This window comes from Neovison vison, chromosome 4 (genome assembly GCF_020171115.1).
Source record: "Neovison vison isolate M4711 chromosome 4, ASM_NN_V1, whole genome shotgun sequence".
Classification (NCBI taxonomy): Eukaryota; Metazoa; Chordata; class Mammalia; order Carnivora; family Mustelidae; genus Neogale; species Neogale vison.
Window position 1 is genome coordinate 224,114,089 of NC_058094.1, and position 15,974 is coordinate 224,130,062.

The 15,974-nt window shown below is 47.1% G+C and overlaps 1 protein-coding gene across 1 annotated transcript in view; it reads left to right on the forward strand.

The window, feature by feature from the left end:
- CNTNAP2 (contactin associated protein 2) overlaps positions 1-15,974 on the forward strand; it is a 1,943,304-nt gene that overhangs the window by 1,783,310 nt on the left and 144,020 nt on the right. Inside the window, exon 19 of the mRNA XM_044246794.1 lies at positions 8,560-8,796. Coding sequence (XP_044102729.1) covers positions 8,560-8,796 — 237 coding nt within the window. The remainder of the gene's footprint in view (positions 1-8,559; positions 8,797-15,974) is intronic.

Genomic DNA, 15,974 nt, shown 5'->3' on the forward strand with positions numbered 1-15,974 from the left:
AGCCAGTGAGAAAATCTGGGATGTTTAGCGTTAAGTGAAGATCAAAAAAGAAGCAACTTGCTACTTATCAACAGAATGAGTAGAAACCGCCTAGTGTTTGAAAAAGGCATAAATTATGTACTTAGATAATTTTACAAATAAATAATTAAGCAAATAATGTGATTCCTAAAAGCAGCAGCTCCAGAGCAGACTGGGGAGTTAGCAGAGAGGAGGTGAGACAGAGGTCGCGGGGGGACTTTACCCACTAATGCCACTCAAGCAAGTGACCGGGCTTGTCCAAGCAAGGTTCTAGCTTGCTGCGCCAATAAAAAGAAGACAAAGCAGCCAAAATGAAGACCATCCGTTAAGTTGCAAATCATCCCATTCTTTGGGTTGTATTATACTAAATGCATTTTATAACGCTGGGTATGGGGGTTATGGCTCTTGGTACTAATCTTGCACCTTTCCTGCAAATCTGAAATGATTTGAGTATATTGTTCTCTTAAAAATGTTTAAAAAGAAGCGATTTGGGGTGCCTGGCTGGCTCAGTGGGTTAAGCCTCTGCCTTCAATTCAGGTCATGATCCCAGGGTCCTGGGATTGAGCCCCGAATTGGGCTCTCTCAGTGGGGAGCCTGCTTCTCTTCCTCTCTCTCTGCCTATCTCTCTGCCTACTTGTGATCTCTCTCTCTCTCTCTCTCTGTCAAATATATAAATAAAAATTTAAAAAAAAAAAAAGAAGAAGAAGAAGCAATTCAAGACCCTCCAGAGGAGGTCATGGCCACACATCAGCTCACGTTTCACACCAAGTCATACCCCCCGACCTACAGCAGAAGTGCCCCACCCCCATTGCCCATGGCAGGAATCTGAGAAAATGGTGAAATACGCCGACAGGCTGGCCTTTCCCCTGACCGGTTAAATCCAATTTTCTGAGAGTTTGCCTTAGGTATTTTTTTTTTTTTTTAAGCACAGTCGAGATTTAAAGCTCTGACATCATTTCCAGAACAGCACACGCTCCTCCATGCTGCGAGGACCTTGCCCGTCCTGCGTTTCTTGCAAATACATATTCACTGTCACCTTCTTCGGAAGAAGCCCAGACTTCCCCACAGCACGAGCCGATCGTGGTCCCCTCCCGCCACCTCCTCCTCCTGGCTCCAGGTCTCACGCCGACTGTGTTCTAAGGCTGCGGTGCTTCGCTAGGGAAGAGTCCTCGTCGTGTTTGCTTTTGTTATCAGCACGGGCCTGGCATTCCGTGAGGTTCCAAGAAATGGTTACTAAATTAAAAGCAAACAGGGTTGCGCTTGTCAGACTAAAGTTAGAGCAAAGAGCCGTGAGGGCGCTTGAGGAGGAGCCGGGGGAAGGAGGTGGCCTGACAGCGGCTGGGAGCGGGGAGAGTGGAAGGGCCGGAGAGCCGGCCGGGAAGGCGCTGGCAGGGCCATGAGCAGGTCCCCCAGTCTGGCCAGACCACAGGCAGAGGACGCAGGGACCGGGCGGTGCGGCCGAGGAGGGAGCGGGCCCGGATCGCGAGGGAGACGACCCCACCGGGGAAGTGGAGGCCGCATGTGGCCCAGCGCCTCTGTTCACCCAGCATCTCGCCTCGTTTCCGAGTGAAGTAATTTTTCTTATTTTTCTTAAACTTTTGAGGGTGAAGTCATGAAATCTGATTTATATTACTAACCCTCCCCCCCCCAGAAAAATGCATAGGCGCTTTTGCCCGAAGTTTCAGGAGATTTACAGATTCCCTGAAATATATCTAGTGACCAGGTCCCTACACACACACCCGGTGATATTCCAGATTTTAAGAAAAAGGATGAAATTTACATTTAAGGATGAAATTTTGGTTTAACGGTTTCCTCTCATACCAATCCATTCAGCCAGAATGATCGTTTAAAACTGCGAATCAGGTGGGGCGCCTGGGTGGCTCAGTGGGTTAAAGCCTCTGCCTTCGGCTCAGGTCATGATCCCAGAGTCCTGGGATCGAGCCCCACATCAGACTCTCTGCTCCGCAGGGAGCCTGCTTCCACCTCTCTCTCTGCCTGCCTCTGCCTACTTGTGATCTCTCTCTCTCTCTGTCGAAAAAAAGAAAGAAAAAAAAGAAACTGCAAATCAGGGGGCGCCTGGGTAGCTCAGTCGGTTAAGCTTCTGCCTTCGTCTCAGGTCATGATCCCTGCGTCCTGAGACCAAGCCCCGAGTGGGGCTCCCTGCTCCACAGGGAATCTGCTTCTCCCTCTCCCTCTCCCCCTCCCCCTCCCCGCCGCGCGTGCTCTCTCTTGCATGCTCTCTCTAATAAATAAGCAAAATCTTAAAAAAAGAACGTACAGAAATGACTGGTTGTTAGCCAGGGGAGGATGTACGTTCAGGGAGGATTTCCGTAACATGGGAATGAGTTAAAGGCTACAGCAATTAAATAACCTGCTGGGCCCGGGCCACAGAGCTGGTTGGACTAAACCCGCCTTTATATTCCTGCCCTCCACGTACACACATTCCTCCCTGACTCTGTGTGTCAGACGGAGCTTACCGGGACAGAGTCCTTCCCTCACTTATTCTTTCTAGAGTGTTCTAACCTGTTGACCTCCTTCCCCCCACCCCCCCAGTAATGATTATTAACACAATTTCAGGAGCCATGTCCCAGGAAATTCTGGATGCAAACTATCTTCCCACTTGGGACTCAAGCAAAGTTGTTCAGTGCTGTTGGCACTTAAACTCCCAAGCAAGGAGGCCCCCTGGCTCCGACACGGTCAAGTCCTAGATCTTGTAGCTTCTTCACCTGTTTCAAGTCACATGCTCTACCCTTGTAGCTCATGGTCGGCACACGGCACTCAGACTTCAGAGAATTTTCTCTGGGATTTTCTCACCCTGGTGCAGATTCAGACACTTGAAGCTTATTACATAGAAACTGACCTGCAAGTAACCTGGCCTTTAGAGAGAATGTGGGGAAATTGGTTACAAAAGATATGTATCCACCTGGGGAAACAGAGCGAGTAAAGGTGAACATTAACTCATCCAGGCCCAATGTTGTTAGTCCAAAACGATCAGAGTCCATGGAAGAAAACATGAAACAAACAGAATACAAAATTCAGGAGGGAAATTCAAAGCAGCACACTTGGGGAGAAAAAGCAGATTTTGCCAGTGGAAAGCCGGGAGAGAAACTAGTTGTATTTCAGGAAAGCAGGACCTTGGGAGTACAAGAGGAAACGAGTTAAAGGAGAGTTGGGCCTTGCAGATTACCCCAGAAGGAGCCGGGGCTAATGCAGAATCAGGATCTACACCGAGCGGGGTGGCCAAGGGGTCTAGGAGCAGAGTGTCACGACATTTGTTTAACTCTTTAGTTAGATGATTCATTAAAAAGCAGCCCGTGGGAATGGCCTTCCTGGACAACAGAATTCAACCGTGGAAAAGCATGAATGACCCTGAGGTTAGGGCCCAGGTCCATGTTTCCTTGTAGTACGGTGCCTGCTCCCTAGGAGTTCTTCCTGGATTTTATAGAACTTCTCATAAAGGACAGAGCTTTCAGGGTCCAGGGTCCCGGGACAGGATAGAAGAGGGCTGTGGAAGGCAGGAAGGAATCAGCAAATACTAAAGCGTTTCTTTACAGCAGAGGAGAAAAGGCAAGTAGCCTTTAGTATGGGCTGAATGTGTCAGTCCCCCCAGATTCCTGTGCGGAAGCCGTAACCCCCAATGGGACAGTATTTAGACAAGGGGCTTTTGGAGGTACCTCGGTTTAGATGAGGTCATGAGGGTGGGACTCCCATGCGGGGATTAGCGCCCTTGTAAGGGGAGGTAGAGACCAGAGATCTAGTCCTCTCTCTCTCCCTCCCTCCCTCTCTCTTGCTTTCTCTCTCTGCCATGGGAGCACAGAGCAAAAGCACATCTGACTGCAAGCCCGCAGGAGAGCCCGCACCAGAAAAAGAATCAGCGGAGACGTCCATGTTAGAGACTCCAGAACAGTGAATCAGGCTCCCGTTGTTTGAGCCGCCCGCTTGCGGTCAGTGCGTGTGGTTTGCTTGAAGGACCTGCTCAGTGACCGAGTGAGCTCACGCGCTGGAGGCAGTTCACACCGGCTGGGAGATCACCCGTGAACTTGTCCTCTCAACTCCGTATTAGTGATGTGTTGGCAGCTTGAATTCAGCCATGGTAGGAGCATTTACACCAGGGGAACAGGCGAACACTCTTTGCTTTCTTAAGAGTCTTAGGAGAATCAGCTACTCCAGATTCCCCGGCATGGCACGGCATCAGCTAGATGCAAGACGTGTGGGAGCGGAGTTTCCTGGAATTCTCACGTTCGGAATCAACCTTAACTTCTCTTGTCGCTGTTTCTGTTTTAATGACTAGTACACAGTGGCATTCTTCAGTTCTCTTTTGCGACCCATCCAGAATTCTTGTTCAGCTTTTGTGGACTCTCGTGGTAAACTACCCATCACTTAAAGTGTTGTTTCGATTGGGAAATACTTCCAGGTTTGCAAGTTACTGCATTAAACTTTTGGAAAAGAGCCCATTTGTGGGCTAGGAGCTTTCAATTCTGGGTCCTTGTGGGGAAGTGAGAGAATGAAAAGACTCGGGATGATTTTTAAATATAGGTTGCAAGATATAGCCTAAGCAAAAAAGGCAAAAAGAAATGGAATTATTGAGCGTGAGGAAGAAAAGATGAGGGACAATTTAGTAACAGGGTGAGTACCAGCTGCTTGCTTTTCCACGTTAAACATCGGGGATTTGGTCAGACGAGGAGAAGAATATCTTTGTGGTATTATTCTGGGATGGGCAGTTTGTGGATTTTATTTCAAATATTTGCAGACTTCTTTTCATCAATCAGGAGTCCATTTCGAGAATCAAGAAATGATTACGAGGTTGCTTGCCTGCCTCAAGGTTCCTGGCAAACTTACAATCCTGAACCTACAGATTTCGGACTATAGCTCGGAATTTCGGGAAACATGATCTAATTCCACAGATCTCTTTTGTAATACATCTTAATGAAACACCAAATTTATCATTTTTTTTCCTATCCAAAAAAATGAATATCCTAAAACTTAAGCTATCTCGTCTTAGTATAAAACCATACATTAAGCATTCTACATCAGTAATTTTTGATCATCCAGTGAGGGAAAGGACGTTGTTTGGGGCGTGTTAAATTAGTGTTCTTTTTTTTTTTCCAATTTATTTATTTTCAGAAAAACAGTATTCATTATTTTTTCACCACACCCAGTGCTCCATGCAAGCCGTGCCCTCCATAATACCCACCACCTGGTACCCCAACCTCCCACCCCCCCGCCACTTCAAACCCCTCAGACTGTTTTTCAGAGTTCATAGTCTCTCATGGTTCACCTCCCCTTCCAATTTACCCAAATTAGTGTTCTTTTAAGTTTTTCCTTCAGGAGGGATGGGAGTGTTCCTTTCCTAAGTGATATTCCACACCCTGATTTGGCATTTCCTTAAAACCGTCTGAAGCAGTGAAATGACGGCTATAAATCTGCCACTTGGAAACGGAGACGGTTCACAGCACTCCCAGGCCCTGGTTTAACAGTTGGTTTATGACGCGGCTGCAGAATAACACTGTTAAGCGTGGTATTTTCCTTCCTCCAAAACCGACATGAATCCATAAAGCTTTTTAACGATGACTCTGAAATACACCACAAGTATTCTCTGTGGCATATTGTTCAGTTTATCTAAAATCCTTCGCTTTCTGAATTTCTCTTAACGCTCTGCCCTGGAAGGAGGGTCACCCCCTGGGGTTGAACGAGGCGTCCGGTCTCAGCCTGACAGACCCGCTCGGCTCCCTGCCCCGCCAGCGGCGCTCCCCTGCCCCGGCGCCGGCTCCCGGGGTCTCGGTCTCCTGTGGGCACGAGCCTCCTCTGGGGAGTCGGTTACGCGTGCTGATTCTCGAGACCCTCTGAGTCAGATCCTTGGAGCCAAATTCTGGAGCTAGGCCTGGGGACCAGCATTCTGACAGAGAAGTGTCATCGGGGACTCGGGCGGGCCCACGCTCTGGAAGGGCGGTGACTGGGGAGAGTCTGGCTCAGGGAAGCCCAGGTTCCGGCTGGCGATACGGGCATCTGTAGCTCGGTGCCCGGCACCTGCAGCTTTCCCTGCTTCCTCGACCTCAGCAGCCCAGAATCCCCCCCTCCACGCGGGAGCTTCATGCCTCGATCTTGAGTTTTAAGTGCCCTATCTTGTCCCTTTCTGTCTGCCTCTGGCTTGTGTGAACTCTGGCCTTGATCTGGAGCCCTCCCTCCAGGCACCCGGCCCATCTCTTCTCCCCTGCATGGCCCAAACAGTTTCTCAGATAGTGACCCCCTCATCCTCCCGGAGAACCTCTCTGTGGCAAAGGGGTGTCCGCGGCAGGTGACCGGCCCTGTCTGCTCTCTTTGATGGCCCCCGGCGCAGTCCCTACCATCCGGCACAGCCGCTCAGAGAACGTCACAGAATATGTCCGTCTGTCCCACCAGGCTCTGAGCGGCTGAGGGCAGGGATCACCTCTTTTTAGGTACTGTTTCCCTGACGCCCAACCTCAAGTGTAGTGGGGCACTCAAGAGTCTTGCCCATATAACTGATGTTGTAAGAAGACTGCATGCCAAGGCTTCATGCCTCTGGTCGCACTGTCCCAGCTCCAAGTGTTGTCATGTGCTTCTCTCTCAACTCCCAAGCTGGTCTTCCTTTTCGCCTTTACAAAGCTACTGCCTCTGGCTCTTTGGGTCCCAGGTTCCATGCCTTTTCCCCCCAGACTTCCTTGGCCGGTGCCCCTCATGTTCCAGAGCCCCTGTATTATGTGGTCCTACACCCACCACAGTGCTTCCGGTGATGCCTGGTGGTCTGGATCCCCTAGATCAAGGGCGTCCTGGGAGCAGCAATGGTAACCTCAGGGCCCAGCGGAGTGCCTGGCGTCCCAAGGGGACTCGGCAGGTGTTTGCTGAAAGCCTGGGAAAGCCAACTCAGGACCCTCCAGGCACTGAAACGGGGGTTCTTATCACGTGACCTGCTGTGTAAGCCTCCATGACACTCACCAGAAGGATTTCAGATTGTGGATGTGTCCCCTCCCATGCCCACGGCTGGACAGGACGACCCCAAGGTGGCAGCGACTGTATTATATATGTCTGACATCCCAGTGAGTCGGTCAGTGACCGGTGTGGGTTGCGTATTGTTCAATCCTGGGCTTCCCATCCGGGGCACTGTCACTGTTTGAGCAAGATAGTTCTGAATTCTGTAAGACTCACACACTGCCAGCTGGTTAATAGGTTAACAGGTCGGTTAGCGGGTTAACACAGCCCAGATCCACCCACGGGTGCATGACTCCCTGATTCACTACGCTGTGCCCACTCTGGTGGGTTCTATGGGCAGTGAAGTTTGAGAACTCCTTCCAGAAGAGCACCAAAGAGGGCAGGGGAACCGTAACTGGGAGACCAAACAAAGCTTGTTAGGAATCTCAACCTTTCGTCCTGATGTAGGAAATGATTTGGGAACTCTGAGGAGCACGCAATGGGAGAATCAGCGGAGGAGCCTGTTAGCGGGGCGCCTAGGGGGCTCAGTCCGTTGGACAGCTGCCTTCAGCTCAGGTCATGATCCTGGGGTCCTGGGGTGGAGCCCCGAATTGGGCTCCCTGCTTGGCAGAGTCTGCTTCTCCCTCTGCCCCTCCACCCACTAATGTTCTCTCTCTCAAAAGTAAATAAATAAAATCTTTGGAAAAAAACAGGTGGCTCAGTCAATAAGCGTCTGCCTACAGCTCAGATCATGATCCCAAGGGGCTAGAATTGAGCCCTGAATTGGGCTCCCTGCTCAGCCCTCCACCCCTCCCCCCACTCATGTGTGTGCATGCATGTTCTCTCTCCTCTCTCAAAAATAAATAAATTCTTAAAAATAAAAAGGAATCAATTAGCAATGATTTGGCCATTGACAGAGACCAATGAAGGGTTAGTGACTGTTCTTCTGATTTAATAATAATAATAATAGATACGATTTACTTTGTGTTGATCATTTCACATTATCTTTTATTGTCTCCCACTCACCTATAAAATACTGAGGCCTAAAGCAGTTGGTTAAGTAACTTCCCATAAAGCCACACAGTAATTAATTAATGGTCATATTTGAGCCCAGTTCTCTCAAACTTCACGACTTACGATTTTAAGCTTCCTGGGACCTCCTCAAGGACTGGTCGAGGGCTCTCCTGTGCAAACATCCAGAACTCCTCCACTCTCAAAGAGGAAGCCCGTAAGCTCCTTAAATTGGTGTTCATGTTAAACCACTGCCTTTTCAGGGTGCTTCTTCAACCTAAATCAGTTATTTGGCCTAAGCCCTATACATGAAAATTCTTTCTGGTATGATTTCCGTTTCTTCATTTTTATTAATATATATATATATCTTTTTTAAATTTACAGATCTGCGTGCTCTATTACATGCTACTTCCTTTTGGGGGTTGGGGGGATAGTTGGTCCATGTTGATGAAATCAGGCCCGTCTCTGTGGACAGTAGCCTCATCCGATCCCGTCCTGGAGGCGGGGCCTGGCTTGCGTGAACGGCGAGCTTGAAGCGTGGTCAGTATCAGCATCCAGTTTCCCCTCATCTGTCAATTTCCTCCACCTGTTTTGTTTCAACAGATGTTGGCGCATTTTTTGAAGAGGGGATGTGGCTACGGTATAACTTCCAGGCATCCGGGGTCAGTGGCAAAGAATCCGGCGTCAGGTCAGACAGCTCCCCTGATCAGCAGAGCGCCCCTGCCGACCTGGCGCACGAGGGGATCCGCTTCAGCTTCAGTACCTCCAAGGCGCCCTGCATTCTCCTCTACGTGAGCTCCTTCACGACAGACTTCTTGGCAGTGCTCATCAAGCCCGCCGGTGAGGACAAGCATGTCTAGCCTCTGCTAATATTTAATGTTGGGTGAACAGAATGTTCTAGAAAGTCTGGGTTGCTCTGGTCTTGTCCTTTATTCTCTGCAGGACGCTGAGTGAGTCATCCAATGTCTTTGAACCTCATTTCCCTATGTGAGAGCCAGGAAGGCAGCTTGTCAGTGTCACAGTAGTGATGTCGCTAAGCCATGTCAGGTTCTGTATGGGAAGCATATTACATGAATATGAGGTTATTCCGTATGTATAATGATGATTTTTTGTTCCTGTCAAGTGAAGACATGCACTGCTGTCCTAAATAGAGATGAGCTCTGAAGTAGTAAATTTAATTTAATATAAATCAATGAGGTATCCTGATATATGATAACCTATCAGAAGGTTCCTTCAGAACATATGTAGCTTTCCATAGAAATGGAAAACCAGAGATGTTTTCATTCCTAAACCCTCTCAGAATGTTACATGCATAAAATACATCCCTGGCATAAGGCTGGGTTAAAGCAGAACTGTATTTACCACCTTGATTTGCAAATATGCATGGAGCCCAAGAGGATCAGAGTGAGACTAAAACTGGCATCTTGTGAGAATAGCCAAATGCGCTCAAGGCCTTTCAGAGAAGGCTGAGCAGCTCTGGAACACAGGAGCGTGCCCAACACTGAGGGGCCATTCCTCTCAGAAAACCTGAATCCTGAGACACTTAAAAGTTCTTGGGGCGCCTGGGTGGCTCGGTTGGTTAAGCAGCTGCTTTGGCTCAGGTCATGATCCCAGGGTCCTGGGATCGAGCCCCACATCAGGCTCTCTGCTCATCAGAGCAGATAAGAATATTGTGGGTTGATCAGGAAGAGAATCTCTCTCATTCATTTCCCAGAGCGATCACATGGGCTGAGGATGTGGAGACACTTGTCTCATTGCCCACACCTCCTGGCTCCGCACGGAGTATTCCAAAGTCTTAGCTTCGTAAAGATCAGGATTCTCTTCCGTGGGAGCAAAAATTATTATTACAGATCCGGGCCAGCTTGAGTTTGAAAACATAGTAAATTCTTCAGTTTCTCTGGTCAATTCATTGTTGGTTAAAAAGATTGGGGGCGGGGGGATATTTCCTAAGATTTTCCTTTTCAGAAATTATTCCTAAAGAAATAAGCCAAAAACCAGACAAAGAGGCAGCATCAGAATGTTCCTCTTAGTGTTATTTATAAAAATAAGCATTAGGAAGGACCTACAAAAGTTCAACTATAGTAAAATGGTTAGTTAAAGAGGGAGTCACCATTTTAAGGAATATTATGTATTCATTAAGAATAATACTTAATGTGGAGCAATGGAGAAAAAAGTATGGAGAAAAAAAATTATGTACTACAATGTTAAACAAAAAAAAAGAAGAAGAAGAAGAAGAAAGAAAGAAAGAAAAAAGGCAAGATAGAACCTTGACTATACAGTATTGGCTTAGATCTGTGAAAAATAAAGATGGAAAACAGAAAGCAATAATATGAGCACAAAGTAGTTCTTTATGGTGGATTTGCTTCTCCTGAATAATATTCTTTTATAAATTCCAAATGCTCACAATGAGCAAGCATCGCTGTTGTAATCAGAAAAGACACTACTACTCCTTAAGTCACTGCCGCATCAAACCTAGTCCCCAGATGAGTGGGGACTTCCCATAAGCTACCTCCGTCCCCAAGAGCACTCATGCTGGCGTCTCGGGGCATTCACCGTGTGCAGGGGTTTTGAGTAATCAATTCATATTGGTGCTATCATTTAATGATGCCCGAAGGTGGGCTGTGTTGACACACATGAATTCCTACAAGCCACACAGCCACGAGGTAGATATCATTCTCTATTCCCTGTCAACAGATGATAAAACTGGGGAGTACGGAGAGGCTAAGTGACTTGCACACTGAGCTGGTGAAGGCGAAACCAGGATTCCTAAGCTCAGGTGTCTGATTCCAGGCCCTGAGACTCCTCTGCTCTCTCCATACGGCAGAGATCTCTACACACTCCCAGCGTGTTTGGAAAACAGGACCAGTCAGTTTCTTGAACTTTGCAAGGCCATCTTCAAACTGCTGATGAAAATGTGGTTTTGTTCACACTTCAAAGTGCATTTTTTTTATTAATTAGCATTTAAAGTTAGAAAAATGTGAAGAATTCATTGAGGAAAAAAATATCAATAAGCTCTATGCCAAAATATCAGGAAAAAAATTAAAAACCAGAAAGTCTTCACTAAATGTCCCAGCATCCCTCATACTTAACACATGGAAAGTCGTAGCACCGTCACGGTTCCCCCAAAATGGACCCCTCCCCAGACCTCAGCTTCTGCCACAGCTACCCCCTCCAGACCCCCAATTCCCAAGTGTGCTGTCATTCACAAATGTGCCATCCTTCCCCTTTGGGGGGCCACCCAGGCAAACAAGGGCTGCCAAGTCTAGTCACACTGTGTCCCTCAGGGGTACCTCCCTCTTTCCTTCCCCACTGCTGGTCTCCTAACAGATGTCTTCCAGCTTCATTCCTGCCATGGCACACACAGGTTATTCCATGTGAAATGGCACTTGAGGAAATGGACAAGGCCACTTGTGTTCAGGAGGCCACCAACCTGGTGACGCCAGCAGCCCAGCCCACCGAGGGTCTGCCGAGGTCTGAGGGGCGCCCAGCTCCTAGAATAGCATTAGCCCCTCCGTGGAGCAGCAGTGCACCTCACGCCCAACCCTCTCCCTTCTTCTGGTCCCTCCCTGCTTGCTCTTACCCACCACAGCCTCCGCTAAGCCGTGTCCCTCATCATGCCTCCAGTAGGGCTCTCCTCCTCCCAGGAAGGGCAGAAGAAATCCCAAACCCCACATCCTGCCTGTGGCTCCGGAGTGAGGTCTCCCAAGGGGAGAGCTCCGAGTGTAGAACCGGAAAGTCTGGGTTTGAATCTGCTTCTGCCTTGTGCAGGGTGTGTGACCGTGACCGTGGGCAGTTAGCCCTTCCGTGCCCAGGGCTCCGTTGTGTGAAATAGCGCCTCCCTCGTGGGGGTATTGTGAAAATGGCACGAGTCCGTAAGGGGAAAGCAGGACCCTGTCCCCATGCAGTCTGTCATCCAGGGAGGTGTCGCAGACACTACGTAAGCGTCAGCCGTTTCTACCAGCCCCGGCCCACAGATTTAATCCACATCCTGCCACGTATTCAGTGCCACCCAGCCCTGCTCCTCCTCGTTCTTCCCCAAGCTCACGTGACACCGTGCCCCTGCCCACCACCGCGCTCTTGTACCCGGAGGAGCTGCATCTGCCTCTGGGCGCTAACACCTGCCTTTCGTTCCGGAGCCAGGTCGAGTCTCCCCTTCCTTTCAGTGACTTCTCCTTACTTTAGACTCCCATTCTGCTCACTTTCCATGGCATTTGTTTGGCATTTACTGTACTGTTGTCTGTCCTTGTTATAAATACTCGCTGTCTTCCCAGGGAGATGAGAAGCCCCCAGCACTACATTTCCTGCCTCCGATAGGTGCCCTGTAAGTGTTCGCTGATGATAATGATGATGGCCAGGAGAGAATAAATCTGTTAAGCCCATTATTTGCTGTAGCCAATAAAAGAGCCGTCCCTTATAAATGCTTTAATTCACTTGGGAGATGAACGTGAGATGCAGGAAGTGAAGTATTTTTCCATTTTAATAATATTTTATATTAATGGAAAATATTAATATTCTCCCACCGCCATTTAGTGGTTCTCTGGTACTATTATTTGAAAGGAATAAATATATCATTTAAATTTTATTATTCAAGAAAATTGCCATTACTGTTTATGGAGATCCACTACATATAAATTTAACGTTCCAACTCGTCTGTTTTCTCAAAGCAAATCATTGCAGTTGCCATTAAGTGAGGCAGTTACAGAAATTTTAAATCATATTTACAAAGAAAGAAAGCCAGAAAAGAGAAAAAATAATGAAAACAGCTTAATACTGATTTTAATGAGCTGGGGAACATAATGGGACCAATGACAAAGAAAATAGGGCAGAAAATGTCTGGTTTTTTGCATGATTTTTATTTCCTTCGACCTGTAGTCCTCAAAGGTGGGGCCTGGTCTTTCTTTTCTTTGTATCCCCAAGGCCAGACACAGGGTTTGGAGATGGTCCTGGGTCTTAGAGAGGGACTCTGCACTGATGCCAGCCAGACAGCCCACGTTCAGGCCTTGAAAAATTGGATTCAACGGTGCTTTTCATGAGCACTGAATAAATATCTTCTGAAGAAATGAGTAGATAAATGATGAATGAATACAGCTGTATATTAAAGAAAACTGGCTGTGATTATATGTAGTCCAAGCACAAGAAGGAGAAGGAGGGAATAAAAACTCAACAGTCAACTTGTTCTTCTGCACATAGCCACGCAACCGTTTAATCACCTCCTGTTCAGTCCCAAACAATAGATTGTTTTTAATACTATTAGGGTAAAGGGGAAAAATAAGGTAAAATACCAAGGACTGGGGAAAGAGGCAGCTCAGAAAAGGGGAGCAGGGTATTCAAAGGTCCTGGGGTAGAAAGAAGAATTGTATTTCCTAGGGTATAACATAAGTCCAAGGTAGCTTGAATGTAAAAAGTGAGAGAGTAAATGGCATCATTTAAAATAACATAACACACAGAACTCAAATCAGACAAGGCACCATACCTTACATTAAGAATGTATGTCTTCATCATATGAACAACTAGAAGGCTTTGAAGAGTTTTTAGTGACCCAGTGCCATCATCAATTATGCATTTTGAAAAAAATCTCTCTGCAAGGAAAAAAGCACAGAAGCAGGGAGACCGTCACTCATTCATTCAATAGACATGTTTATTCAGCAACTACTAAGTATCAGGCATTATTCTAGGAACTGGAAATAAAGTACAGAGAATACAAACAAAATTTATTACTCTCATGGGGAAAAAATAAGGCAGAAAAGGGAGGACCTGGCTAAGGGAAAAGAGTGGGTAAATTCTTCTTTTAATGAGGAAGTCACAGAAATAGTCACTGAGAAGATATTTAAGCAAAGATCTAAGCAGGTAAGGAGTCCACCATGCAGAACACTGGGGACTGAGCATCCTAGACAGAAGAGCCAGCCAGTGCAAAGGTCCTGAGGCAGGAACATGCTGCTGACTGCATGACTGATGAGGAGTTAGCAAGGAGGAGAATAAGAGATTATGTCAGAGATAATAGGGCAAGCTCATATAGGGCCTGGTGAACTATTAGGCAGACTATGATTTTTACTCTGGTTGAGATAGGAAGCCATGGAGGGTTCTGGCAGAGGATCGCTCTGCCCTCTGAGAAGGGTGTGGGTATGTGGGGGAAGAGGCTGGGTTGGGGTAGGGAGGTGGGAGAAGGGCAGAAGCAAAGAGGTTTGTTAGTACGGCGGGGAGTCCAGTAATCCAGGCAAACGATGGTGGTGGCTAGGTCTGGGGGTAGAAATGGAGGGGATGAAAAGACATGTGTCAGGGTATATTTGAAAGAGCCAAAGAGAGCGGCTGACAGATTGTATGTGTAATGTAGGAGGAAGAGGGGAGGCAAGACTTTTGCCAGGAATAGCCTGAAGGTTGAAGTAGCCATTAACCAAAATGTGGAAAATTGAGATGGAATACTTTTTGGGGGGAAAGGTCAAGAGTTTGTTTTTCGCGTATGATGTGTTTAAAGTGCCAGTAAGACCTCTCCTTTAATAGGCTTGGTAGTGAAGATGAGCAGAGAAAGAGGGGATTCAGCTAATGATGAAATGAGGCCAAGAGGAGACATTGTTAAGGAGAAACAGATTCGGATCAGGTGGTCCAGGCAAAGAGGACGCAGGTGAAGCTCAGGTGGTGGCGGTCCAGCCCCTGAAACCACGTGGTCAGTACCAAGGCGCCAAGACAAGCCAGCCCCGGCCGGAGCTGCATCTGCCAGGAGGGCTCCCCTAGGGTCCACCCAGGGCACCCCGCGTGCCAAGGGATGCCTGTGCTTCAATGGAGATTAAGGAGAGAGTTCAGACACACCTAGGAGGTGAAAATCAGCAGCGCTTGACCGAAAGCTATAAATAAACAAATCTAGGATGAAAAACTAAGGTAAAACTCAGAGAAACAGGGAAGGTTTGTCAAATTTGCTCAGAAAGCAAAATTAGGAAATACTGTTAAATTTTTATTGAACTGATGTACACTGCTTTCAATTCCAGGGACACGGTAGAATATTTATAGAACATTTAAACCACCGGTGTAATGCTACAGGGCCTCACTAAGGGAGGGCAGTGTTTAGAAACTGTCCCATTTATTTGTGTATATATGGATACATATGGACATGATCAATTTCTGGGAAAAGACGCTGCCAAATACTTAGCGTAGTTATCTCTCGATGGTGGGATTTCCAGTGACCTTTCTTTCTTTCTTTCTTTTTCTTCTGTTTACTTTCTAAGTTTTAATTATCATGTTTTATTTCACGACTTAAAAATCAGGATATCCGGGGCACCTGGGTGGCTCAGTGGGTTAAGCCTCTGCCTTCAGCTCAGGTCATGGTCTTGGGGTCCTGGGATCGAGTCACCCATCGGGGTCTCTGCTCAGCGGAAGCCTGCTCACCGCCCCCTCCCCCACTGCCTGCCGCCTGCCTTTCTGCCTAGTTGTGCTCTCTCTGTGTCAAATAAATAAATAAATCTTTTTTTTTTTAAATCAGGATATCCATTTTGTCCCTCAAGACAGAAAATGAAAGAGGCAACAAAAACCCTGTGAGATGATTTAGTGGGTCAAACTCTTGCTAGGTTGCTGGCTTCATCTTTAAGCTATGGGATGTCGAAACTATTAATATGAAGATTGTAATCTGAGTTAAAAATGAGATAAAAAATTGATGTCTTTAAAAATCATAAATAAGAAATACCAGTTATGTTTGCTGTGCAGATTAATTAACAACAGGATCTAGAATATTATATCAGTCTTACTGAATATTTTCTGTCATTACTGGGGAGAAGCAAGATGGAGAGGAAAAACAGGATAATTTGTTGAGGCCAAGTCAGCTGGAACGGAGGGGCAGTGAGGACTCAGGGGCCCAGGAAGCCCATCTTTCCTTGATTTGCATTCGGACTGATGCAATCTCTAACCTAGAATAAAATCTGTCGCTTCATTTTCTTGGTCTCAGTGAAGCCACCCCAAATTCCCATGTATTTATCTTTTGTAAATTATGTTTATTTTTAATATTGTATGCTCATGATTCTTTTATATGCCGA